The sequence below is a fragment of the Uloborus diversus genome, chromosome 1 (assembly GCF_026930045.1).
Source record: "Uloborus diversus isolate 005 chromosome 1, Udiv.v.3.1, whole genome shotgun sequence".
Taxonomy (NCBI): Eukaryota; Metazoa; Arthropoda; class Arachnida; order Araneae; family Uloboridae; genus Uloborus; species Uloborus diversus.
In genome coordinates, this window is record NC_072731.1 from 77,378,784 (window position 1) to 77,406,289 (window position 27,506).

At 34.0% G+C, this 27,506-nt stretch overlaps 1 protein-coding gene across 2 annotated transcripts; it reads left to right on the forward strand.

Moving 5' to 3' along the window:
* Positions 1 to 3,685: 3,685 nt before the first annotated feature.
* Positions 3,686 to 27,506, forward strand: LOC129234663 (uncharacterized). Of its 2 annotated transcripts, none has more exons than XM_054868706.1 (3): positions 3,686 to 3,923; positions 23,439 to 23,613; positions 24,092 to 27,506. In XM_054868706.1, the coding sequence occupies exons 2-3, from the start codon at positions 23,458 to 23,460 to the stop codon at positions 24,353 to 24,355; spliced, it is 420 nt and encodes a 139-aa protein (XP_054724681.1). In that variant the 5' UTR covers positions 3,686 to 3,923; positions 23,439 to 23,457; the 3' UTR covers positions 24,356 to 27,506. The 2 variants fall into 2 exon arrangements, with proteins under 2 accessions (XP_054724681.1, XP_054724680.1); XM_054868705.1 differs by having other exon boundaries at positions 3,691 to 3,846; positions 24,092 to 27,504.

Below are 27,506 nucleotides of genomic sequence, written 5' to 3' on the forward strand. Positions count from 1 at the left end.
ATGTGGAGACATTCCTCAATTTATCATATCATCCAATTTTTATGAATGTTTTATTCTGGATTTGGTTATATGCTGTAATTGTGTTTTTCAGTGTTAGCATTTAAACAACACACATTACAATTATAAGTGGGTAATTTTGCTTCTAAATTAAAATAAAACCACAGCATTATATTTTGCATATGCTTCACACTTAGCAGGTTTTATTTTATAATACAATCAATGTAATTGACGTTCGATTTCAACAAATTTACTGTAGTACATTCGTCCCTCGTATAACACGGGTACTTGCACAACACGGTTTCGATATTACACAGTACGAAACTTCAATTTAATACTTCATGGTTTTGATATAACACGAAAGTTATCTTTAATAAAGAAGACATTTCTTTTTTGTTTAATACATTCTGTTAATGTTTGATAACTCTAATGAGGTTTTACTTTGTTTTTCATGAAACTTGGTTTCGATATAACACGATAGACATACTTTGATTTACATTATTTCTAAATCTCGTATAACACGGTTTCGAGACAACTCGATACATATTGACATGATTTTTACTATGTACATGATTAATTAGTGTAAAAAATATGTTAATAAGTTTAAAAAAGTCTCGTATAACACGATTTCGATACTACACACGGAACAAATACGAGAGACACCTGTATATTCACAAGAAAATTATTCAGCTTTATATATTAAATAGTTTTATTAAGAATTGTTATTTAACTTCATGTTTCACATAGAGTTTTATTAAGAGTTTGTCAAATTTTAATCTATTCAGAATTCTATCATGTATCATATGAAACACATTACTTGGAAAATTCTTTTCTATTTTAAACAAGTGTTATCGTTTTTTTTCTCTCCTTAATCCGTTTGCTATATGAAAACATTTTTCTGTATTAAACGTTTTTTTTTTTTAATTACTAAAAAATCATAGTTTTTATTTATTATTTTTATTTTTTTTAATGAAGGCTGTTTTGAGTGTACAAGCACCTGACAGGCTCGTCATTTCAAAAAAAAAAATAAATAAATAAATAAATAAATAAATAAATAAATAAACCAAGGGAACGATGCGGAAAATACTCAGTTTCTATTGCAGGAGAAAATCAAGAGTAGGGAATTTTTAAACGGGGAGGGTGGGGGTGCACCCCTAGTCACGTTAATTTAATGTATGTTAATCATGGAGTAGGAGAGGATAGGATTTTTTTTAGTTTGTCAGTTTGAACTTACATTTGCCCTTTGTATACTTATATGCACATATTATATAAATTGGGCTAAGTAAATAACTTAATGAAAGTAGTAACTTGCTCCTTGCCTTTTCGCTGCAATAAATTAATAAATAAATAGTTTAACGTAACAAATCGGTGGGTAGCCTTAAGTCCAGGTACGCTTGCGTTTTCTTTGAAGTGGAAGGGGGTAATAATTCTAACATATTCTCTATTGGGGGCAGCACAATCAGAAATATTTTTCTGCGGTCCTTCATTTCGAAATTTGACATGGAGGGAGGGGGGGTGTGCACTCAATGGGAATTGACTTGGGGGGAAAACAACGAAAAACACGCCCGCTATCCACTTATAAACTAATAAAAAGCATTATTTTTCCAAAGTAAGGGGGTCTTTCGACCTTCCTTCCTTTCGTCCACATGGAGGGGGGGGGGCAAGTGGGGGGCTCTAGCCCCACCTTAGAAATTAGAACTTCCTTGCTTTTAGTACTTTTTTTTCTAGCAAGAAAGTAAAAAACATTTCTCCAGCCATTAATGAATAAATTATTAAAAATGTCAAATTTTAATAACTCTAATCTGTACTGAAATCGGTTTCTATGCGGAAAGTATCTTACTAAACCATGGAAAAAAATATCTGACCCCTCCCCCCCTTAAAATTTTGCTTATGCGCGCCCATGCCCCGAACCCCCCTAAATGACGACGGACTTACTTGTGGTTCATTAGCAATCTCCGTGTTTTCATAAGCACTCAAAAGATTAGTGAGAATTGCTTGAGACTCCCAATGAAGGTGCTCCCCCCCCCCCCAAAGCCCAATATCTAAGGTTTCTGTTTTTGGGCGTCCACTGATGTCCTGTGAATTTCTTCATTTGCAAGGAAGTACTACTTTTTGCTATTTACTCACGTTCTTAATAAGTCATACATATCATTTTATTACCAATCGCTGAACTCTCAATATTTATTGCCACAGAATCCAACTATTCATTGCTGCTTTTTCCAAAGCTTATGCATAACGGCATGGGGTTGGAAAAGCAATATACAGTTCATTTTTGTACACAAAAGTTAATATTGTTTCTCTTGAAAGTTGCGTATGCTGGATCTATGTTACAAAAAAAGAAAAGAGAGAAAATATTCAAATTTTTAATGAACCATTTCTAATGAAAAATGTTACAACTATTATTTTGCAGAAAAAGTTTGCAAAATTACTGCATCTAGGGGTTTCTCCCTCCCCTTAAGAAGCAAGGGTGCACCCCCTCCAAAATAAGACCCCATAACAGGGAAAATAACCAACTCGAAATACCCCCCTTCCATAACAATTTCGATGGTGCAGTGCGCCATGACCTCACCCAAGGTGGGTACCCCCTCTGCATCTATGTGTTTTCGTAGTTGTCCCCATCCCCCCAATCGGGAGCAGCACCCAGGATACCCCCTTAAAATTTCTATGTTACGGTTCGTGCCACGATCCCCCCTTGAGTGGGCACTCAAGGGGGTTAATTAATATGTTATCAAAATTAAGGTAGTTAGTACAACGAGGGGGCCTCCGTAGCTCTGTGGTAGAAGCTTCTTCTTCCAAGCCGGAAGATCGTGGGTTCGATTCCCCGCTTGTGCCTTGAGTGTTATTTCCTTCTCTAGTGTTGTAAATCTTTCCTGTGTGTGTGTCCGGACGCAAGGCGCTTGGCACGCAGTCCTCTATCTATGTGAAGCTGTCTAGCTTCTAAATAAAATGGATAAATAAAGTGCAAACGAGTGGGACTTCAGAGCAGACAGCATGATTGAAATTTTTAGGGAGAGGAGGGTTTGCTAAAAGTTGTCTTTGTCGTGTTTAGGGGATCTCATTTTGGTGATGCATTTGAGGATAGGGGACGTCATTGTTCTTGAGGGGGAAGAGGAGCATCTCTGATTTAGGAAAGATTTTTTTGGTGCAAATGGAATTTCATAAAAAATGCGAAAAAACTGTAACGTCACTTAGTTTGTTTTATTATAATTCAAAAATATATAACTTTAGAATACAGAACGAACCAGTTTATTTTCTTAAACTAATTTGCATTTAATGATGTTTACCATTCTTGAAAATACCAAATACATGAAAAAAAGTACACTTAAAATCGGAAAGAACATACTCCTTCAGGAAGTGTTTCGAAAAAGGAAAAATAAACTGCAACTGTATTGCTTATGGTATTTTTTTTTTTTTTGGCATCATGTTCGTTATATTGATAAGAACTCGCCTTGAAATAGATGAAGTTGCCAATATGGTAACCATGGACCCAGGATCGTTCCTGCATTGACCGACGTGTCCTTATTATTAGTCTATGGTTTTGCAGTATTCCGATCTATAACGTCGTTTAAGTACTAAGACAATTTGTATGTTTATCGCTCTTTATTTCGCCAAGCACGCGCCAAGACGCATGCGCATTGACTGGTGAAATTTAAGGATTTAGAGGGACTTATACTCTTTTTGGCAAAATTTTTTTCTTATTTTTCCTCAAAGTGGCAGCAGTTTTTTAGTACATCAGAAAACAAAAGTTTCTGTTCGTGTTCGTTTAGATTGGTGTTGTTTCTAAAGAAAGGATCTAATTTTTCATCATATCATAACAGAAATATTGAGGATGTACTAAATTGGAATTAGGTAAATTTATCTGTAAATGCAATGTATTTTTGACATTATTGTTTGCGGTTGATGCGTCATCTCATTTCAGAGTTGTGGTAGGTTTTATCTTTCAAATGTATTTATGTATGTTTTTTTTTTTTTACGTTATCTAACGTAAAGTTTACGTTTTTAGAATAATACGTCTGTATAGGTTCATGAATTTGAGGCTGCTGCTGGACTTCCTTATGAATTAAATTCATACAAATATATGCATGCTGATATGAAGTGATTTCACTTTGAAATGCGTTTTCTGGTAATTGAAATTTCTGAGTTTGCATAAATACTTTAGTTCTTTGCTATTATGATTTTTCTTAGTTTTAACGAAAAAATTGGAAATTTTTTCTGTACCAACAGTAAAGAATATTTTTGATTCATTGTCTCATAAAAATTTTCATTACTTTATTGATTTTCTTTTTCATTCAGGAGGAAATAAAATTAGTTTTGTCACAATTTCTGCCGTTTTGCTATTTATCAATGAAGTTTCAATAGTTTTACAGTGCATCATTTATTTGCTGCGATTATAGATAAATTTCCATTAAAGTTTAATGCAACGTTTTGGCTGTTGCCACAGAAAGCCCGTGATGCTAAACAACAAAAATAGCTATTGCCACAGAAGACCGCAGTGGCGTACTGGGTCAAAAATGTGTACCGGGAAAAACACTTGACCGGAGCCTTGTCCTATTTTTGTACCCCCCCCCCCTTTACCAAGCTCAGTTAAAAAATTAAACTTTATGAACTTCCTATCCGAGGAGTAGATAATCGTCAACACCCCAAGACAACTGAAACTTTTGCGCTCCCCCCCCATTTGTTGAAATGAGAGAAAGTTTTTTCTTCCTTCGGTGATGTTGGAAAGAGGGGTGTTTTGGGGGAAAGGAAGGTTTTGAAGTTAGAACTTCTAAAAATTAAATTGTGGATGAGTTTTTTATAAATAAGAAACGAGTAAAAAGAGGAGTTTGAAGAAGAAGAGGATATAGAGTGCTCCCTCGTCCATTTTTCTGGATCGAAAAGTTAAAGTTCAATTGTTATCCACAACCATCTTAATTAAGGTACGGAGGGGGGGGGATCCGGGGCCCTCCCCGGGACATTTTTAGAGATTGTAGCCCCTAAAATGTAGTGTTAGACGATCTCTAAAGATTATTCTAAAACTGCAATAGCTAAAGATCATCTCTAGATTATCTTTGGTAATGTTAAGGGCTGAAGAGGTTTGATGATGCTCCCCGACCTATTTCGAAATTGAAACTTTAAAAACGCACTTGTGGATTATATCCAATTATTTTAAAAAGGGTGGTTGGCTCTTCCCCGAAATTGAAGCGGTAAAAAGGCAATTAGACTATTTGCGGTGAGGGACTATTTAGGGAAGGATAGTTTCGGGGGCCCACTCTCGGGAATTTTTCGAACGCGACGCTTTTTCGTGGTAAAAACGCGTCTGTAAGCTATCGTTGGTAACATTAAAAGGACCGACAATTTTTCGCAGGTGAAATCTTAAAAGCATGATTGTAGGCCATCTTTGATAACGTTAAGAGGTTGGGCATTTTTTCCGAATTTGAAACTCTATTTCAGTGTACTTTCAATGATGTAAGGGAGAGGAATTCCCGGGAGCTCTCTCCCGAACCATTTCGAAATTCAAGCCCTTAAACAAAATTTAAGACGATCTTTAATGATTTTAGAGCGAGTGATAGGATCGTTCCCCAAGAAAAGTTTCAAGGTTAGCTCCTAAAACAGTTTTTAGACGATCATTGGTACTATTAGTGAGCAGAGAGGTTCAGAGGCTTTCCTTTGAAAATTTTCTAAAATTGAAATTCCAGGAAAAAATTGCAGATTATCTTCAACGATGTATTAGGTAATTCGGGAGCTTCTCTTGGAAATCTTTTCAGAATTGAAGTTCTAAAAACGACCACATTTTTAGTCCATCTTTGATGATATTAGAAGGGAAGGAAGGTTCGGGACCTCTGGAATTTTTAGAAATTCAAGCCCTAAAAACGACTATCTTTGGTGATATTAAGGGAAAGAGAGGTTCAGGGACTTCTGGAATTTTCAGAAATTTAAGTCCTAAAACCAAAATTTTAAACGATTTTGGATGATGGGGTGGTTGCGTTTCTCGAATATTTGAGTGGGGCGCTCTCCTGGAAGCTTTTTGAAATTGAAGACCTAAATAAGTAATTTTAGGCCGGTTTAGGTGACTGTAGGCGATGTGGTTAGGGAACTCTTCCTCGGAATTCTTTCGAAATCAAAATTTAAAAAACACGCTTCTCGGCTTCCTTTGGCGACTAAAAACGAAGGAATCAAGTTTGGGGACTTCCCACTCTTCTCTCTTTTTACGTATTTGTTTTTATTATTGATAAAAATGTAGTGGAAAACGCTCCCCTCCCCCAGTTTTCTTTTCTAAACCCATTTGAGTGCTTTAGTTTTTCGAAAATGAAATTTTAAATTCCCAGCCTGATATTTTTATTTATTTGAAATACAAGAGTTTGAAGCCCCAAAGAGAAAACTTTTCACATTTTGGAGTGATGTTTCTGGAGTCTTTTTTTTCCCCTCCTATTCTTTTTAAACCAGGGTTCGTACGGGTTATGGAAATCCTGGAAAGTCATGGAAAAAAAATAACAGAATTTCAGACCTGGAAAAGTCATGGAAAATTGAAATTTTCATTGAAAGTCATGGAAATTTATTTCAAGTCATGGAAAAATTTCCTGGATAAAGAGAAAGGAACAATAGCTAAAGGAGCATTAAAAATCTTGAGTGATTTGACAGTATAGCACATAAAAGCTATTAAAGGTGGAAAATTGAATGATCCAAAAATCAAATCTGAATTTTGAAATCTCATTGCATCCACTTCTGTTGCAGCCGCTTTCCATTTTTTGCGATGTGATTTTACTTCCTGGACATCACTTATTTTGAATTTTCTGTTATTTTCAACACTTCTTATATTTCATATTCTGTAGTAGCAGAATTTCATGTTCTTACTTTTGCTACTCCCACTCAAAAAAAAGCAATTCAATTGCATGCGAGTTTGATTCCGTCACTCGTAAGGACTTTATTATTAAATTTATCAGAGTTTATCTTAATTCAGGGTGGCGACAGATCAGGGAAAAGTCAGGGAACTTTATTAATCAGGGAAAAGTCAGGGAAATATCAGGGAATTTTGAAAAAATTACAAAAAATCAAGGAAAATTAATTTTATGAAGGATTTTTTTTTTTACGTTACAAAATTAAGTACTCTAATTCCAGGCGCTTTTCCGCCAATTATCTGTTCAAAAAGAAAAAAAGTAAAATTAATGAGGAGCGATTATACACTGCCGCATATTTGCATCTCTTTTCCTCAACGTCAAAGTATTGAATCTTACTTATTAACCACAAGATGAACTTCCTAAGATTGCTTCTGTGTCTGTTAGGTTGTTTATTTTACCTAGCTTGAAATTACCTTTTACGTTTTCAATGCTACTTAAAATAAACGACCATGCAGGCAAAGAGGAAGCCTTCATTAATGCCCGAGCTCCTTTGCCTTTATTCCATTCTCTCGAAGTAATTATCATACTGTAATCACGATTTCAAGAAGAAATCTTTGGTTTTTGAATTAATACTATAAAAGCTTAAAAGTTATTACTTCTTCGTGTTTTAAATTTAATTGCTAAAATTGAACTTTCAATAAAAAAAACTTTGTTTTTTTGCCGTTATACTATTTGTTGTCACCGCAGATTATAAAGGTTTTCTTTTCTTCAGACTTAAGTGATTCTTTAATTTTATAATCGAGTTGTATTCTTCTTTTATATATTTTGAAATTAACTAATTGCTTTTCTTTTCTTTTTTCTTTCCCCTGCATTTCAAATTTGTTTGTTGGGCAGTTCTCAAAAGGTGGGAACAAACACAGACCTCAACTTTGAAGCTTCAACACCAAATAACTTTCATTTTAATTAACTCAGAATTTTTTCAGTTAAACTATAATACTGTATAGAGACAAGAATTGACATAATTTATGGAAAAAATGCTCTTCAAATGCCCTTAAAAAATATTTTCTTTGCTAAAAGACACAATTTTGGATATATCAAAACGTTAACTGAGCAAATGTACCATTAAAAAAATTTTTTTTTAATTATTTCCATACGTTTCAAAAAAAATTAAAGGTATGAATCTTACTCTGAATAACTTTTTGTTATTATTTTACACAGATAACAAAAATAAAGATAGATTATTTTCTTTGTAAACGATTTTTAAAAAACGTAAGTTTGAAATTTGATGTATGTCCAAAAGTTGCGATCTTTAAAATGCTATTATTTGAGAACTAAGTATATGATGTTTTCGTTTTAAAGGTATTTATCGATCCTCAGAATCAATTTTCAATTGTTTAAAAGTGTTTTCATAAGCTTTTATGCAGTATCTTAGAAGAAAAATGATTTTTCTTGAACATACATGTGAGATGTCCAAATGGCATTACGATCTTGATGCCGATAATTCTGTCCGTTTATTCATAATTTTTGATGATCCACTGTCTTCTAACCTCAATAAAAAAGGTTATTATAATGTTATCTTCTTTAATCCATTAATGGTATTTTGCATAATTAATACGTTACACATTGAACAATGCATAAATTACAGTAGTAACATGGCTTTCTATGATCGAACGAAAGCCATTTTGCGCTAACATCGCCAAGCAAACTTCCGCTGGCGACATTGGCGACAACACAGTATACGATACGCTAAAGGTTACCAGAGGGGAATTCCAGTCTGACAAATGTAGTTTATCGTCAGCTGTACCACTTTTGGCGACTTTATCACCTGCGCTAGCAATTCCCTCCCCTCCCCCCGCTTTTATTAGTTTAGGGGTTTTTTTTCTCCTTTCTTTTGGAAACATAATTGAACGATCTCCAAATAGAAATTTCTTTTTTCAATATTTTTTTTTAAGACATCGTTTTAATTCTGATGACAATAGAAAGAATATTCATTATTAAAACTGATGTCACTTTTTACATTTGTATCATTTTTAAATTAAATAATTGTTTTAATTCTCGAATTTTTTAGAGTTTTAAAAAAATCGTCTGCAGTTGATTTGTGAACAAATATCAGTTGGTTATTTTCATTCTATCTTGAAATTTGAGAGATAGTAAGTCTTGTGAATTAACATGTTTTGAAAAAGTTCTTTAAACAATTTAGTTAAGTTCTTTTGTGGAATTAACGTGTATTTATATGATTTTTGAAGTCATTATTGATTTTTAATACCTATTTGAAAACGGATTTATTGCAAAGTTTAATGCTCACACGAGATTATGTCTCCTAGAAGTAGAACAAAAAGTGAGGTTCTGGTAGAAGCACATTTTACGTCTGGAAAATATCTGCAGAAAATGAAAGTTAATAATCCAGAGAAATACAAATGTTATTTAATAAAGGAAGCTGCAAGAAATAAAAAAACAAGAGACACATTATCTGAAGAAAAGAAAACCATTCGAAAAGAACAAGCCCGTCTTCGTATGCAGAAGTTGCGTGAAACAAGAAAAGCTGGGAATCGCACTGCAATACGCTCAACCTTTCAGAAGAAAATTAAAGATATGTCTCCAGAAGAACGAAAAGAATATGATCGTATAAGGAAAAGAGAATCCAGGGCTAAAATGAGCCATCAAAAGAAAAGAAGGGTTCTTGAAAGGGAAAAGAAGTATAGAAGCAACCGTGCTACTATGAAACAGCTTCAAAATTCCAAAACAGAAGTACCTGCAATAAAAATACAGCCTAAAAATTCTAAAACAGAAGTGGCTGTTGCAAAGAAAGAGCTTCAAAATTCAAAAGCAGAATTGCTTTCATGTGTCGGTACTATTCCTTCTCACTCATCAATATCTCCATCAGTACGTTCCCGAACATCAAGGATACGTAAAAGCCTGCCCAAATCTCCTACTAAATATGCAAGCATGATAAAAAGTTTAATCCGATCATGTTCTACAGAAAAAAAGCATGCTTTAAGAAAAATTGGAATACCTAGCCCTAAGAAGACAAAAGATCCAAGTCATATTGAAAGAGAAATCAAGAGACAGGCTAGCATCTTAAAACAGAAAAGAAATTTAAAAGATTTAAGCAGGATGAAAATGTTAAAAACCATTTCTCAAGTTTCTCTGAAGATCATTAAACGATCAAAACAAACTATAAATAGTGTACCATACAAGCATAAAGTTTTGAAAGTTCCTTGAGAAAAAATTATTAATTTCTACAAAAGAGGAGACATAAGCAGACCTTTGCCGTGCAAAAAAAAAAAAAAAGAAATTTAAAGTTATGTACCTAATAGAAACCACTATATTAAATGCATTCAATCGATATAAAAAGGAATTTCCAAAGGACTGTATAGGTTACAGCAGTTTTGCAAGAATGCGGCCTAAAAATGTAAAAATTACAGGGTCAAAAGACTTAATTACATGCATGTGTGAATATTGTGTGAATCTATTGTACAAATTGGACTGTCTTCGTCGCCTTGCCCCTCATAATGGGCCTAATTTTCCGAAATTGCCAAGCACTGTATATGAGTTATATGAACTAAGTATGTGCCAGGAAAGGTCTTTGTTTTGTGCTGAAAGAGAGTGGCGACTGTAAAAACAAAATAAATATCGAATTATTGGATAAAATTGAAAACTGTTGTGCAAATGTTCCAACAAAGTGGCATCGGTATGAAAAAACTGAACGATTAGTTCTGAAATCATCAGAGTCACATAAGTCAAACCAAAAAGTTAAAATTGTGAAGGACTTAGTGCAAAAATGTGGAGATGTAAAACTTTTACTGAGCGAATTACGTGAAGAACTGAAACCTTTTGGCATGCATTTGTTTAATGCAATGTGGCAGTTGCAGCAATTTAATTCTCTGATCGATAACTTATGTGACGAATGGCTGGTAACGGTAGAAGACTTTTCAGAAAATTTTCGAGTCAAATACCAGTTAAACCCTCAATTGTCATACTGGGATAATAAGGGCATAACTTTACATCCTACTGTATGTTTTTATCGAGATCCTCAAACACAGAAAATTATAAGGGAAGGTGTAACTTTAGCTACATCTGACTTGGTACATGATCATTTTGCAGCCGATGTGTTCCGTACCAAGGTAGTTAACCATATTATAACCAAAAGAAGTCTAAAAATCAAGCGTCATGTCGGATGGTCTGATGGGTGTGCCAGCCAATATAAAAGTTGTGAAGCTTTTTTTGATTATTCACTATACCCTCAAACCTTTCAATATGACTACGAACACCATTTTTTTGGCTCTCGACATGCAAAAGGGCCTTCTGATGCAGAAGGCGCAGTAATCAAAACATGGGTTGATAGGCAAATTGTCCATACAGGTTGCCTGATTCAGTCAGCGGAAGACTTTGTCCAGATTTGCCAGGAAATGCCAACATCGATGCAGAATGGAAAAAAATTTAAAACTGAGCGGGCAGTAATTTTAGTTCAAAAAGCCGAAATCGATCATGCTCGACAAGTGACCAGACAACCAGCTAAGACTGTCAAAGGCACTCAAAAAATTCACGCACTTCGAGCAACAAATGACATTGGACTTGTGGAAATAAGACCGAGGTCGTGTTTCTGTATGCACTGCAAAAATTTGCAGCCATGTGTCACAAGAGAAGCCGGTGAACAAAAATTTTTTTCTATAATCAGCTCTGCTCCAGATACTGGGTCTCCACAATTAAATGAAGAATATGAAATGGGTGACTGGTGTTTTGTCATATATGATGAAAATTTATGGCCAGGAGTTATTGAGAAAATCACAACCATTAATAGTGTTAAGATGTATTCCTTAAATTTCTTAACTTCTCAAGGTGATATTAATTGTAATAGATTTCGCTACCCAGAGAAGACAGATGTTGCAGAACTGCAGTACGAAGATATACTTCTGAAATCAACGTCTCCACCTCATCCTATTACTACAAGAGGAGATTTTTCTTTTGATAAAGAAATTATAGCTCACTGTATCCAAAAAATGGTTTAGTGTAAATAAACTTATAAAAAAAAAAAACTGAAGTTTAACAGCAACAGCATTAGAAAAGGACAGCATTAGCAAAAATTTGCAGACATGTGTTTCTGGATTAAAGGGAATGTAAAGAAAAATGTAAAGAAAAATGAAAACAGTTTTTGTTTGATGCCTTTTAATTCACATGCATGTGCCATTGAAAAAAAGGTTCCCTGTAACACAGAAACACATGTCTGCATTTTTTCTTGTTTTGCAAACTTAGTGCCTTTAAAACATTGCATTTAAAATTTCATTTTTTTGTGTAAAAAATGTATATGTCGTATTTATTTGTCTCCATTTTTATTCCTTATTTGTCTCAATAAATCAAACTACGAGTCTGTATAGTTATTTCCATGAAGCTTTCTTTTTAACCTTTCATCAACTTATTCAAAATCATTCCAAAACTTTATTATATGTAAAGAGCAGTATGTACAGCCATTCAAGTACTTCATTAATATCCTCTTTGCTATTAAATTGCAAAATTCAAAAAATAGTAAATAAAATTTTCATTGGAAAAGTTAAAAATCATATTGACAATTGTCAAAAATGGTGAAACTTGCATTATGATGATGTCCAAAATACGTTACTTACAGGACAACAATGTCCAAAATCTGTTACCTACAGATTGCTGATTTAATTTGCTAATTAACAATTTTTACAAATACCTGCTGTCTTTTCATGTTCATATATTGTGTTCCAGGTATGCATACTATAGAATAAAAGCAAAATTGATGTCAAATTTGAAAATTTTTGAAATTGTTCAAAGTTAACTTTTTTGTTCCCACCTTTTGAGAACTGCCCTGTTACAAAAGCAATCTAAGATTTTTTTTCGTTACGTACTGAAATCATTTGAAATAAAGTTAACTTGTGTACTTAAGTAAATATCTTTATTTTTTTATTGTTAAAATGCTGTATTCATTCATTAAAACCTATGTTCTTGATTAGAGAAAAGCTCCAGGGACGTAACTAGGTCATTTTCGAACAGGGGCAAGATCTCGCTTTGGCGCCCCCCCCCTTGAAAAAAATTCTTTGATAATGTCCGCATATGACCTTTCAATAATAAATTACACAGAAAATCCACTGAAAACACGCCCACATACATACATAATTATCAATAGTGTCTCTACGACGGGAAGGGGGGATTCATCCCGGGTGATACCCATCTCAATGGTAAAACAAAAGGTGGATCTTTAACAGTTTTATAACATACTAATATTTCAATTCTGAAAAAATCTCTAAAACCGCTCTATACGTATTTTTAAAAACATAACGTCAAAGAAATTGGATCTGTGGCTGTCCCACGCCCAGGAGACCCCATAACCACCTCATCTTTGACATTTCGAACATAATTACTTCGGACCCCAATGGTTTGTACCTCGGAGTGTTTTTTTTTTTTTCGAATTAAGGGTATTTTTTCTTTTCTTTTCTTTTTTGAAATATTTTAATCTAAACCTTCCCATGTATACTTTTAAGGGGCTGAAAGATTTCTCACAGCCCTTTTATGTCTTTCACAACACCACAACCCCTTTTATGTCAGTCTAAAAAAAGTTTTTCTCTGTATCAGGTGAAGCTTGATCCAATTTTCTCATTTAATTAGAACAGTAAATGAATCAATATAGGAGTTTCTATCTCATCGGAAGTCATTGGCTAAACTCAATTCAAGCACGGAGCTAAAGGGAAATGTTATTGGAGAAGATGAATTTGAAAACGGTTTTTCAAACGTACAAAATTGGTCAGGACTCAGGAGCCCTTTAACCCCTATCGCTGGGAAAGTTTGTGTAATTTAGTTTAAACCCCGGGGTAAGATTGTTCTTTGAAGCATTTTCGTTTTAAAATAGATTTTATTATGCGTATTTTTATTAAGTTCTTTTTTTCGTTGTGTAGGAGCGGGATTTTATTACTGTTGCAATTATAATGAGCTATTAAGTTGTTAGTAATTATAATGAGCTTTTAACTTAAATTCTATTTTCTACAAGAGGGGGAGCGGGAATTTCATTTTGCTTTAACTCTAACGGGTATTTTAATATAATTCTTCCTAACAGACAATTTCAACCATCGAGAGCCAAATAAGATTTCAAAGCAATAATAGGGGATAAGTGAACATAGGGAGCAGATGGCGGCAGACCCCTAGCATTTTAATCTATATTTTATCTATCAAATAGCACACTATTGCGCAGATGAAGTAGTTACATATGAATCAGGCGTAAAATTTACATAAAATGCATTCAAAATGAATTTTCAATACTTATCTTGCAATGTACGAGTAACTTTCGTTACTCCACAAAAACAAATGCGTGTTACTGAAATTGCATGAACTTCATGTTTCCTTAGAACTGATAAAAGAGTAAGAGAAAAAAATTGGGAGCGAGAGGGGGGGGGGGGGGAGAGGCACCAAAAATTACTGCACCAGAATTCCTACATTTTATAGTAATGGGAAAACATTTTGTCTTCCGCATACCACAAAACTTGTTTAAAAAAAAAAAAACATATTTTGGGGGCTACAAGCTACAAGATTAGGGTCATTTCTCAGTATAAAGGAATCAGCTTTTGGAAAAAAAAGTTCTTTGCAACACGGAAACACGTATCTGTGCCTCCAGTTTCTTTTTTTTTTCAGTAAAGGAAGGGGGGGGGGGGAGGGAAACGCTTCTTTAAAATATTATTATTACATGCTTTCACACAGTACCCTTTTTTCCGAGTTACTTCCATTTAATGTGTTAATGTTAAATATGCATCAAAAGTACCGAAACGAAATTCAAGTTTGAGAGCTGTGAAAACTGGCTGATTTCCCACCTATTGACGTTGATGTTTGAAGAAATTTTAAATACTATGAGTAGCAAAACTATATTCATACTAAGCAGAAAATATCTCAATTTAGCCCGATTTTTCTCTAAAAAAGCAATGTTTTCTGAAGAAAATATTGTCAGCCTTCAGAACTTTGAATTGAATCTCAATAATTATAGTGCGAAGTTTTTAAATTAGATAAACAATGGCTTACCAAACGTCTTAAACATTTAACCAAGATGATAATTAAGGTGAGGACTGATGATCTTCTTTTCCATGCGCGCTAAATCCTCCTAAATTCAGCACCAGATGCAGGACTCGATTAAGATATCGATAGGCCCTATGCGAAGTACTTTTTGGGGCCCCCTGTATTCAAAAATTTATATAAATTTAGCGCTTGGATGAAACATTTTTAGCCATAGACTAAAGTTATTTCAGTCATTTGGGGGCCGTAGGCCACGGCCTAGTTGGCCTATTCAGTAATCAGGCCCTGACCAGATTGCCTTTTAAAAATATTTTTAAACTGAATTAAAACTACACAAGATGAGCAAAAAATACCGTGGAATAATAAAATGAAAAAGGCAAAACTCTCTATCAGAGAAATATGTAGTACGAGAGCTCGTACCACAGAGAAATTCTTTAGAGAATTATTCTATAGGATCAAGATTGTGGGGTGGAAATTCGCTCCAATTTCTAAAAAGGGGCTACGTCCGAGGGAACGCTGTAAAGCGATTTTACCTAAGGCCAGTAAGGTAGACTAGCTCTCGTTCTTATATAGTAAAGGGACATCACGTTGACAGTTTTATTATGGTTTTTATTGTGCATGAAGCAGATTCAAGCGTTTCCGCTGCTTTTGGGCGATTCTTAGATGAGATGTAACAAGAACTGGTCACTTTAAAATAGATTTATGCCATTTACTTTGCCTACCTGCTTTCCGTCTATCTTTTTCATTCTGTCAGCCTGTGCCTGTCCTGAAGGTTTTTAATTTCTATTTTTAATTTCAACTAAGTTTTTTTTTTTTTTTTTCACTTTTTCCTTGGGTAAAAATATATTCATGCATTTACTTAGTCAGTTTTACGCCCCTGAAATCTGGCGCCCGGGGCGCGAGCCCCGTCTGCCCCCCTCTAGTTACGTGCTCCCTATGAATGAATGTCAAATGGTTTCATCTGTTTTGCATAAATATGTCAATTAGTTATATAAGAATAACTACATTATTTCTATTCTTTCACTATTACTTGTTATTCTTGCAACAATTATTATACTGTTTGAAAACTTAGTTCAAAATAATTTCAATTACTTTTTAGTTCTATCATAAATACACATATGTTTTTAAGAGTAATTTTAATAGTTTCTTAAAATTCTTATGCTAAGTGGTTTCTTGAAGTAAAGTTTTTTTTAAAATTTTCTCTAATCTTTGCATATAGAAAAACTTAATATACTGTTTTGTCGGGGTTTTTTCCCAAAAAAATAGACTTGATATGTTTTTTTTTAAACCATTTTATTAAAAAAGTAGCATCTTTTTAAAATATATCTTTAGTTCAACAACTTTACACAACTTAAAACGTTTAAAATACTTCATTTTATACAAACATACATTGGATTTAAAGTAGAGCAAAGAACGAAAACCATTATTATTGGTAACATAAATCAGGGAAATTTGGTGAACTTAATCAGGGAAAAGTCAGGGAACTTTTTTTCACGATTCTCATGTTCTAAAACAGGAGTGCCCAACATAGGGCATGCAAAACTATTCCATGCGACCCACTGCTACGTTCAATGTCGGGAATTAAACGTGTTCTGGAATTTCTGAACCTATTAATTTATATGCATTTGAAAATATGCAAATTTGTAAACAAAACAAATATACTTTTGAATCAGAAGATTGATTCATTACTGAATGGTTTTTTCAAAAAAGATCTGGTTTAGAAAAACATAAAGAACTAAACTATGTGGCTTTAGTTTAAAGAACCAAAATACTGTCAAGTTACGTGGATTAAAGGCACTGTTGACACTAAAAGGTAACTTTTGAAGCAAATTTATTGAAACTTAGTGATGACTCATTCAACCTTTGTCACATTCAATATCATTCTGTCTGTTTTTAAAGAAATATCAGACATTTAAGCATCATCATATTCGCTTCACTGCATTTTTACTTTACTTAAATTTATATGATGAAGACAAATAAGAATAGTTTAGTTTTTTAAGTGTGCACTTATATTTTTTCCATTACGAGTAAGTGCTTCAATAAGGCTGTGGCATTCATATAGACGTTTTGCTAATGCTCATTTCCATAATTTCCATATATTACCAAGTTTGAGATTAAATAGTGCTATTTTCTTTGTGTAGCGAGGTCATGAAAAGTTTCATGAAGTCATGAAAAAGTCTTGGAAAAGTCATGGAATTTTTTCATCCAAATAGAGTATGAACCCTGTTAAACATCATGCTTCCTAAATCTCGGGTTTAAGTTTTGGTTTACCTTCACTTTAAAACATTCAAACAGTTAGAACTTATTATTAATTCATAACATTAATTAAATCTCATTCACTCTACTTTTTTATACTTGTTTTATTATTTTATTTTAACTTGTTTTCTTTTTAAAATATATTACAGCGGCCTATATAATGCTATTATGTTTATTCATCTATTCATTTTTTATTGAACTAAATCTTGTAATGGGTTTGTAACGATACGTTTTTTTATTTCCAATCAAAAATGTTTGAAACGTACATTTCGGTTGACTTCAGTTAGGTAAATTATGATACAGGATCTTGGATGTTTCTCAATAATATGCGAAGATTTCATTTTCTTTTTAAATTTAACGTAAAAAAATACTTTTTGTCACTTTTATTCCTTTAGTTCATTGATTGTTACTATTTCAATTCTTAATGATTGCGATTGGTCATTTCGAACCGAATATTATCTATAGACTTAAAACTAACGTGTTTGGACTTTCCGATTTTACAATTGTCACAATTTAGTTTTATACTTTTTAATTTGGATAAACCATTAACGGATTTTAAATCACCGGTTTGTCTGATAGAATCGATGTTCACATGAGCAAATCGCTTATGCCAAGTTTCCAAATCTACTGAATTATTTTCAGGAATGGGGTTTTTATCTACATGATTATTCTCAGAGGTGTTCACTATCCACAGTTTCAACAATATACATGCCATTTTCAAGTTTTGCTTTAAAAATTGGACCCTTTTGGCTAGATACCTCCACGAAACCTCCTCCCCCTACAAATTTTGCACCACCCTGGTCAAATTTAGTACCAGATAAAATATTATGACGTAATTGGGGAGAATACAATACATTTTGTAAAATTACAGTTTTTTCACCAAAATTAACTTTAACATCGCCTTTTCCGACAATTGGAAAGGTTTTCTCCTTTACTGCTACCACCATACAAACATCTCGAACTTTCTCAAAATTCACGAACCAGTCCTTTCTAAAGGAAAAATGATGAGAGGCGGCTGTATCAAAGGTAAATAGGTTCCTAGATTGCCCTGTGCCTGAATGACTTAAATTAGCTTCAGCGACAAAATATAATTCGTACTCACGTCTGTTGTTGGAAAATGATCGTCTCTGTCCTTTGGAATTCCATCGGCGACCTCAACTTCGGTTCCATCTATTGGGTCTGTTACTCCTCTGCAGGGGTGAGACTTCTCGGGGATAACCTCGTTGGGTCGTTTGGTGGTTCCGTGGTGGATGACCCTTTTTCTGGCTTGGACATACACGCTTAATGTGGCCCTGTTCGCCACACGAGTGGCAGATAATTTTTGTCATATATACATATGAATTCGCTTCTTTCTCTATATTAAGGTTCTGGCGACCCTCTTCTACTATCAGATCAATAACAATCTTATCAAATCTAAACTCAGCTGCAGGACGTGTGAGAATGTTCTGGACAATATTGTCATATGATCTAGGTAAATTTTGGAGAAGGTGAAACGTCAGGTAATCCTCGGGAAACTCTGGATACGCTAATTTTATGTTATCAAAAATTCGTTGAAGGCGAGCGGCGAATAAATTTAACTTTTCTCCCTTTTCAAGATGGCACTGATTTAATTGATTAAAATTTTGCAATTGAACGCATCGATTATTAGGGAAGAAATGATCCCTTAATTTCTTCCATGACTCCGCAGGATCTTCTATATTTTCAATGATTTTCTTTAAACTTTGGTTGATATTTAAAAAAATTATTGACAGCGCGGCTCTTCTTCATATTTCGTAATCGCGAACATCTCTAGAGGTGATTTCGGCTTTCTTGCTGATAATAGGCACTTTTTCCGATCCATCTACAATGGACCACGCATTCCGGTCCATAAGAAGGAATTTCGCATTGATCGCCTATTCCATATAATTTTCATTCGTAAGTGGCTCTATGGCAGCGGTTCCCAACCTTTTTCTCTTTGCGAACACCTTGGAACAGGCAAAAAAGTTCGCGAACCCCCTGATGTTGAAATTAGTAACATGTAGGAAACAATAAAAAAACAGCATGTTTGCTTTCCATTTTTTGCAGCATTTGATTGCAATAAACAAAAATATAATTGTAAAATATCATTAAGTGCAAACATTAATAAAAAGTTAAAACTACATCTACAAGAAAAATTATAAACAAGAAGTTTTATAAACCAACTATTTTTTTAAGCATACTTTAAATTGGGGAAAAATCCTTAATGCGATATTTGTGGCTGTTTGAAACGGAACAAAGAAACTGAAAGTTTGGTTCAATGTCTGACAGTTTGAGTCTTAAATCAGGCTCTGCATTCAATCTGCTTCGGTATTTATCTTTGAGATAAGTATAGGAGGAAAATCCTTTCTCGCACAGATATGTTGTACAAAATGGTAATAAAATTCGAATTGCTTTTTTGGACAAAATGGTATAGTCATTTCTTACACTGAGCCAGAAGTCAATTAACGAGAGCTCTTTAAAGGTAGTTTTCAATGAATTATCAAAGGATAACTCGATGAGCATTTCCTTTTCAGGTAATGTCAGGGTGTTCTCTAAGCATGGATTTCCTTCAAAAGGATTGCGTATCCAGTTGTTTGAGAGAGGGACGTTACGCCTATTAGGAAAATACTCTTCAAAAGTTAGTTCAAGATGTTGCAGATGTTCACATACATTTCTTTTAACGCTTTCATCAAGTTTCATTGAGTTTTCTGATAAAAAACTACTAAGAGAAGTGAAACAAGAAAACTCACCCATTTCCAGGCATTGGATCCAGAAATACAATTTTTTTACCATAACTTCAATTTTATCATATACAACGAAAATATTAACAACTGCACCTTGCAAGGATAGATTTAATTCATTTAATTTTGAAAAGATGTCAGCTAAATATGCAAGCCTTTGCATCCAAAGAGGATCGAATATGCAAGTGGACAAGTGAAATGGATGATCAACAAAAAATGCTTGGACTTCTGACTTCAATTCAAATAAGCGTGTCAAAATTTTGCCACGGGAAAGCCATCTAACTTCTGTGTGAAGAAGTAAAGTAACATGAAGGCTTCCCAATTCCTCACAAAGCGCGTGAAATAGACAGCAGTTTGTGGCACGTGATTTTATGAAATTTACAATTTTTACCGCATCATTCAAAGTAGCGGATAATTCTGCGGGAATACGCTTACATGCTAATGCTTGTCTATGAATGCAGCAATGAGTCCATTCAATTTTCTCGTTAATCTTCTTTACTCGTACCACAAAGCCAACAAATTTTCCTGTCATTGATTTTGCACAATCTGGGCACACACCCACACACATAGACCAATCTATTCCATTTTCTTCAAAGTAACTGTTGACCAGTTCGAAAATTGCTTCTCCAGTTGTGTTGGTTTTCAAAGGTTTCGCAAATAGTACATCTTTTTAAATTGTATCGTTAAAAATATACCTAACATAGACAAGTAATATTGCAGCGTTTGCTACATCAGTCGACTCATCAAGCTGGATCGCAAAATTATTCTCTTTTATTCTATTCACAAGTTCTTTCTCCACATTACTTGCCAAATTAGTAATTCTGCGTGATACTGTATTGTTTGATAGCGGAACCAGGTCAATTTTTTTTGCTGATTTTTCTCCCAGCATACACTTAGCAATATCTTTAGCACACGGTCCAATTAAATTTCCTGCAATTGTATGTGGCTGTCCAGATCTTGCAATTCTATAACTGACTCGATATGAAGCTTCAAGGGCCATTTTACTATCTTCGTTGGATTCTAACAGGAACGTAGAGACGCTACACTTTTTATTATATTCCAATTTTCTTTTAAAATATTCGATAGGTTTGTCCTTGTGTGTCGGATGCTTTGTTTCGAGGTGTCTTCTCAGAAGTGACGGTTTCAAACTGCTGTTCGCTAGAACTTCGTTGCAGAGAAGACAAAGCGGTCTAGGTTCAGACTCTTCTCCAGTAAAATAAAAGCCCATTTGTAAATAGTCACTGTCATACTTTCGCTTTTTTCCTTTTTTCTCCCCTAGTTCACTTTTCTGTTTAGTCGGGGGAGGCGGCAGTTCATTACAGCTATCTATTTCAATATCCTGTGTTGATTCGAAAGTTACTGCTGATGTTGAAGGTTGATCGATTGACTGCTTGTCCATTTGTCGCTCAACCAAACTACCAGTTTTCAACCATCGATCCATAACAGCAGAAAGTTATTAAATCATAAAAAATACCAACACGATTATAACTTCACAAACAGGTAGCAAGTTCACGTAGCAAAACCAATTGCAAACAAAATCACTTATTTTCAAGCATCTCTAAATTATCTCTAAATACGTCTGTTAACAACTATTTCCCCAGAACTATGAGCATGCTGATGTTATATATTTTTGAAAACGAACAGATGGGTAAAATCCAGTAATAAATTTTAAGTTTGGAGCCTTTTGCTGTCATGTCTGCTATTCGATGACTGAATTCGATGGAAATTCCCGAGTTATATTTCAACCAGATTAGAAATAATACCCCTATGATGCATTGTTTGAGAATTCTTTATTTTTTTCGACATATGTATATTATGTATATTGTTTGATTGACTCCACGCGATGGCGCCTTTTTAAGGTCATCGTGATCCCCGCCACAGCTTAATACAACGTTTCTGCATGGCGCCTCGCAATAAAGAAGGAAGGATATCTCTTTTTGTTGTCTATCGAAAAAAAAAATGAGAAAATTTCTTTTTAACCAAGATTATAAAACCACTGAAAGATTTTTTTTTTTTTTTTTTTTGAGCTTAATACAAGAGTCTGGTGCGTTTTCAAATTAAAAAAAAAATTTAGTAACTATGTGTGCAAATTGAATATTTTATAATTTTTTACCAAACTAGGAAAAATCCGCCATTGCACCGAAATTTTCGCGAACCCCCTTCCTGCACCTCGCGAACCCCTGGGGGTTCGCGAACCACCGGTTGGGAACCTCTGCTCTATGGTAACCTCAGAAGTAGCCATTATAAATCTGGATTTTTAAATTCGCATGCGCGAAAAAGAAAGAGTCTTACATGAAAAATCCTATAGTTCCACTAAGTAGAAAAAGACCACCGTAAAAATGCCGCTTCAAATATCAACTAGTTTAGTTTTTCCGCAAACATCCGAGATAGCTATGAAATTTCGTAATTTGACTGAAGAACATCGGTAAAGGAAACGACTAACACAATTTTCTTACACATCGCTTGTTACGGTCTCCCCGAATAAAACTTTCTTGCATAGCGGTAATTGCTGGAAAAAAAAATAAAATTTTATCCTCAAAAAAAAATTTACAACTGATTCACTTTCAAAGAACTCTACAGGGGAAAGGCAATCTGGGCCCATAACCCCTTGTTGGATGGGAAGGTATGATTAAAACTAACTCTTACCCAAACAACGTAATACATTTAGCAGAGTGTGAAATTCGAGTTCGTGAATCAGTATGATAGAAGACAAATAGCTTAGTAAACATCAATTAATTTATTAAGAGATAAAAACATAGTATATGGCTTCCACAAAAAAAATGAATAAGAATAAGTATACCATTATTGCAAATACCCCGTTGACCTAGACTAAGAAGTAATTATCAACTGACCTGACTATCGTTCATGGGGAACGAAGTCTTCAATGGACAAACGTCATACTACTTCAATTAAACATAAAGGCTAACAGCCTAAGCTTGCTGAACGAACAGCAAGTTGGCTTGCCTGACATGAGCCAACGCGTCTTGGCTGTGCAAGAAGTGAGAGTGAGATCAACTGATCTCGCTTATATTCCAAATCTCATTCCATCATTCTCTCATATATTCCAAATCTGCCTCGCTTATATTCCAAATCTCATTAGCATATCTTAACTTCAATGCTACCTGATCGTGATCTTCAGTGGCCAAGCCCGAAGCGTGTGCACGTGACGTCACATGTTCTAGAAGGATCGACGTCAAAGTAGTAACGTCATGGGCAACGCCCACTACACGTGCCGTTCTCTATTCCAAGACTAGTTACGTCACAGATTCTAGCGTTCGTTAAGGAACAATGACATGAAACATGTAAATATCTAAAGGTTATCCAACATGAAAAATAATGATAATGAACCTTCACTTAGATTGACATACTATGTCTATCAATGTTAAGTCGTCTTATTTGTTCATCTCATACAATAAATCTTATGGTACCAGGCGCCGCAATATCCGATACAAAATTCATAAAAAAAGAGACGGAGGCGCCGGCGCACTAAGGCACCGGTGCACCAGGAATTTTCCCGGTCTCCTGGAGGCCCAGTATGCCACTGAATGCAAAAGCATTTGTGTGCAATTTTGCTTATAAAATGCTCATTTTTAATGCATCCCCTTCTATTTTTAAGGAGTTGAGTATCTGTGAAGATGTTTGATGTGTTCCAAAATGTACTTTTTGGCAAGAAAAAGGATAAATCAGAAAAAGAAAACTCAGGCTCAGAAGTAGACGATTTTGTGCTTGTTGGTCAGTCATCAGGTGAACAAGCAGCTGTTGCAAAAGAAGCTAGTGAATTTCCATATCTCGTAAGTTAATAAGTTAATTTTATTTGCTGATTAGAGGCTAAATGTCTTCAACTCATTCCTTTACTTTATTTTTTTAATAAATTGGATTGGAATTTTTGATTAATATATTGCTATCCCACTAAAGGACTGTTACCATAAAGTTATGCTCACTAAAATTATCAAAAAATGTGGAAAATAGATAACGGCAAAATGTAGCAAAATGTTATTGACTGTGCAAAACTTATGTTTGGGGAATAAGATCATCATAAAATATTGTAATTTTCTTATTCTTTTAGGTTTTTTTTTTAAAAAAAAGCTTAGATGTTTCTACTTAGCTTATTAATTGTTATTTAACTATTTTTCATGATATTTGGAGCCTTTGCATACATATTTTCAGCTCAAAGTGTGCTATTATATTTTAAATCTTTATCATGTTACCCAAAGATATATTCAAAGTAGATTTTCACATATGCCACATAACAGTTTATTTCTGTTTCAGAACAATAAATATTTCGCTAATAACTTTCCTCCTGCACAAATGCCTGAAGTTGCCACAAGGAAAGAAGAAACATACGTACAGAATGTGCCTCTTCAGGATGTACCATTTATAATCAACGCTGCTCTGTCTGCATCAGCGAAACTTGACAACTTATGGCAAGGCATGGGACAAGTTCTTAGTTTTGTGGACAAGTACAAACCATATACAGATGATTATGACTTTTCACTTGAAAGATCTGTTATTGCTGAAACAATGCAGAAATAACTTTTGTTGAAAGAAACCATTCAAGTTTTATGGCTCAAATTGCCCAATTTACAACATACATCACATGACTACAAATCATAATGTTTAATATGTACTCAATTATATAAACTCTTTCTGGTATCAACTGTTGCATTGTCCTTTATGAATATAGTTTACAAAATGTAGCCTAATTGACATTAGGTATGACGGAATTAGCCAGCTCTTCTCACCCTGCCTATATTAAATTTCTTACTTGATCTTTTAAGTTTAAAAAAAGAGGTGGAACTGCCACTTTGTTAATCCTAGGCGACAAATGTGGTAGTTAGATTCAGCTCTAACCTATCCATGGTCAGTAGCTGATGACCAAATAGCACAACCTCAAGGAATCAAGGAATGGAACACAAACTTGGATTTTGGTCAATTTGCACTAGGTATGGGATCTGGTAAGTGGTTTGGTTGCAACTCAGGTCTAAAGTTGCTTTGTTAGCAACAAGAATGCAATGTCTATGTCATTTGAATTAAGAGCTTCCAGGACTCTAGCCAGGAATGAATATTAGGTTGGACATGAGATTTTATAGACGGGGCCCTAAAAAATGAAGCATGCATACATATATCGGGGTATGCCAGGACAGGTATTACCTGATCTCGCCTCCCTCTGGCTATGGCCATGTTACCTTTACAGCAATATTTGCTCTTCCAACACAATTGCCACTTTTTGTCAGTACAATATACAGGGCTATAGGTTTGGCTACACAAAACCTATTTTGGCCATGCCAGTGGCAAAAACGGTAAAAACTGGATTTAACCACCATAGAACTGGCCAAAACTGTATTGTATAAAAGCACAATAATATGTACACACATACAGTTTGTATGCATAATGTTGCATATTTTAATTCATAATTAAAAGAAATATGATGTCTGTTTATCTTGATTAAAATAATTTTTCTAACTGATTTATTGATTTAAATGCAACTTTTCTTAATGTGTTGCAAAATTTTACTGATTTTTTGTTGTTCAAGTCTGATTGTTGAACATGCGTCCCTTGACATAACTTTTATTTTAGTGGTAGACCGTGCAAAGCTGGGCGATACATCTAGTATTAACATTAAAAATTGTTCACAGCAAAGAGACTCGTTTATTAAGAATACAAAACAGCCTGCAATATAAACTAATAGCTATTCTTCCCAAAACTTGTAACATGTATTCAATGAATTAGAAAATAAGTAATATACTTTGATTTAACTTGAAACTCATTTTGTGCGCATAAAATTATAAAAACTATATATTGTGCTATTTATGCTTTTCAAAACACATTTTTGAAAAATCATGACGTATTCATCCTATGATGTGACTAACCTTCTTTAACATGCTGCCATTTATTACTTGCCTAAGGTGCAAAATTAACTGTTTACTTAAATAATGAATAATGACTGTTTATAGGATTGATGTTTCATATGTCTTTTAATTATGTACTAATTAATTTTGATTAAAAATTTTATTATTTCCTATATCCAATCCAATGGCCAAACCTGGACAAAATTGATTTTATCCAAGCTGGTTTTTTCCATGGTTTAAACCACCACTGACTAAAACTCTTACAACCCTGACAACATAGGGGATGCGGAATTTATTCTGTATTGTGAAGGCATTAATTGTACTGAAATAGCAAGAAAAGAATACAAAAAGTATAATTCCAAAGTAAACACATTGCATATGCCAAACTAGCAACTTTGGATTCCCGTAGCTGCTGCATTTGGGCTTTTGCCTGCGTAGAAAGTGGGAATTGATCTACATGAAGAGTTTTGTCTGGATCCATGACTCTCAATGTTGTGCCATTTGGTAATGGGCTTGCTTGTTTCAAAGCAACAAAAATATTCTTTTATTATTGGGCACCAGATGGTTTTCTTAAATTAATTTTTTTTCTTCAAAAAATGAAAATATTTAACTGCATCAACTATTTGAAAACAGTAAAATTGTTCTAAAATTAGTAGAACTTCAATCATCCGACTTAATTGGGACCAGATCCATTTGGATAATTGGATTTTTTTCAGAGAAAGGGTCTATTTTAATTAAATAATATATGTAATATGTCGAAAATGGAAGAAAAACTAATTAAAAAAAGAGCTTTTAATTGATCAAACTTAAAAGCAACACTTATAACTGTTACTTAAATGCAACACTTATAAGCATACTGACAATTGCTGTACCATAGTACAGTAAATATGAACCATACTTTAAGTAAAAGTCATTCTTGCTAAATATCTCAGTTGAAGTAAACCGGGAGGGCAATAGCGGTTAGACAGTATCATTATTTTGGGAATTGCATTATATTTCCATCTTTGTTTTATTCTGAATTCAGGAAGCGATTCGTATAATCAGAGGTTTGGATTACTGGAGTTCCACTGTAAAAGAAAAATTGAGAAATTCACTGTTTTGAAAAAATATATATATGTTTGAAGAAAAATAATATGTAAGCACTTTATACAAATTACCAAGCAAAGCAGTTTCTGGTGAAATCATAGTTATTTGTCTTAAAACTCCTTTGCAAAACTGAGATTTAAACCTGAAAAAGGAAAAAAAAAGTTTTTCTTTAATCCTGTTTTCGAATAAATAAAAGATTTGATTTAATAAGTCTGTACTTATTATTATTACAGTCGACTCCCGCTACAACGCGATCCGACTCACGCGAAATGGCTATAACGCGAATTTTTCACGAGTAACAAATTTTAGAGCTAACGCGAATTTTTCGCCCACAACATGAATTTTTTTAGAAGGAAGTATCAGCTTCATTATTGGATACTAAATATTGATTTCGTGAATGTTATTATGTCCCTTTGAGCATCACTGACAGCCAAAGTTCCCACACCAAACTAGTCTAGTGCATCAAGTAACCATAATGACACCTTAGTGTCACCTTCATCTAAAGTTTGAAAATGTGAAGAAAAAGAAAGTTTCTGAATTTAAAAAGGCTAAAATTCTCGATATGCTTGAACTATTACAAAATGTCAAAGGTAGCGCGAAAATAAGTATGAGTGAATCTTCTATATGTACAATTAAAAGTCAAAACAAAAAGATGTTTGTACAAGTTTAGAAATTACTAGTTTCAATATTGAAGCTTGCAGAGCAGTCTTGCAAATTAAAAATGGAAGCTACGCGCGCTCTTGCATTGT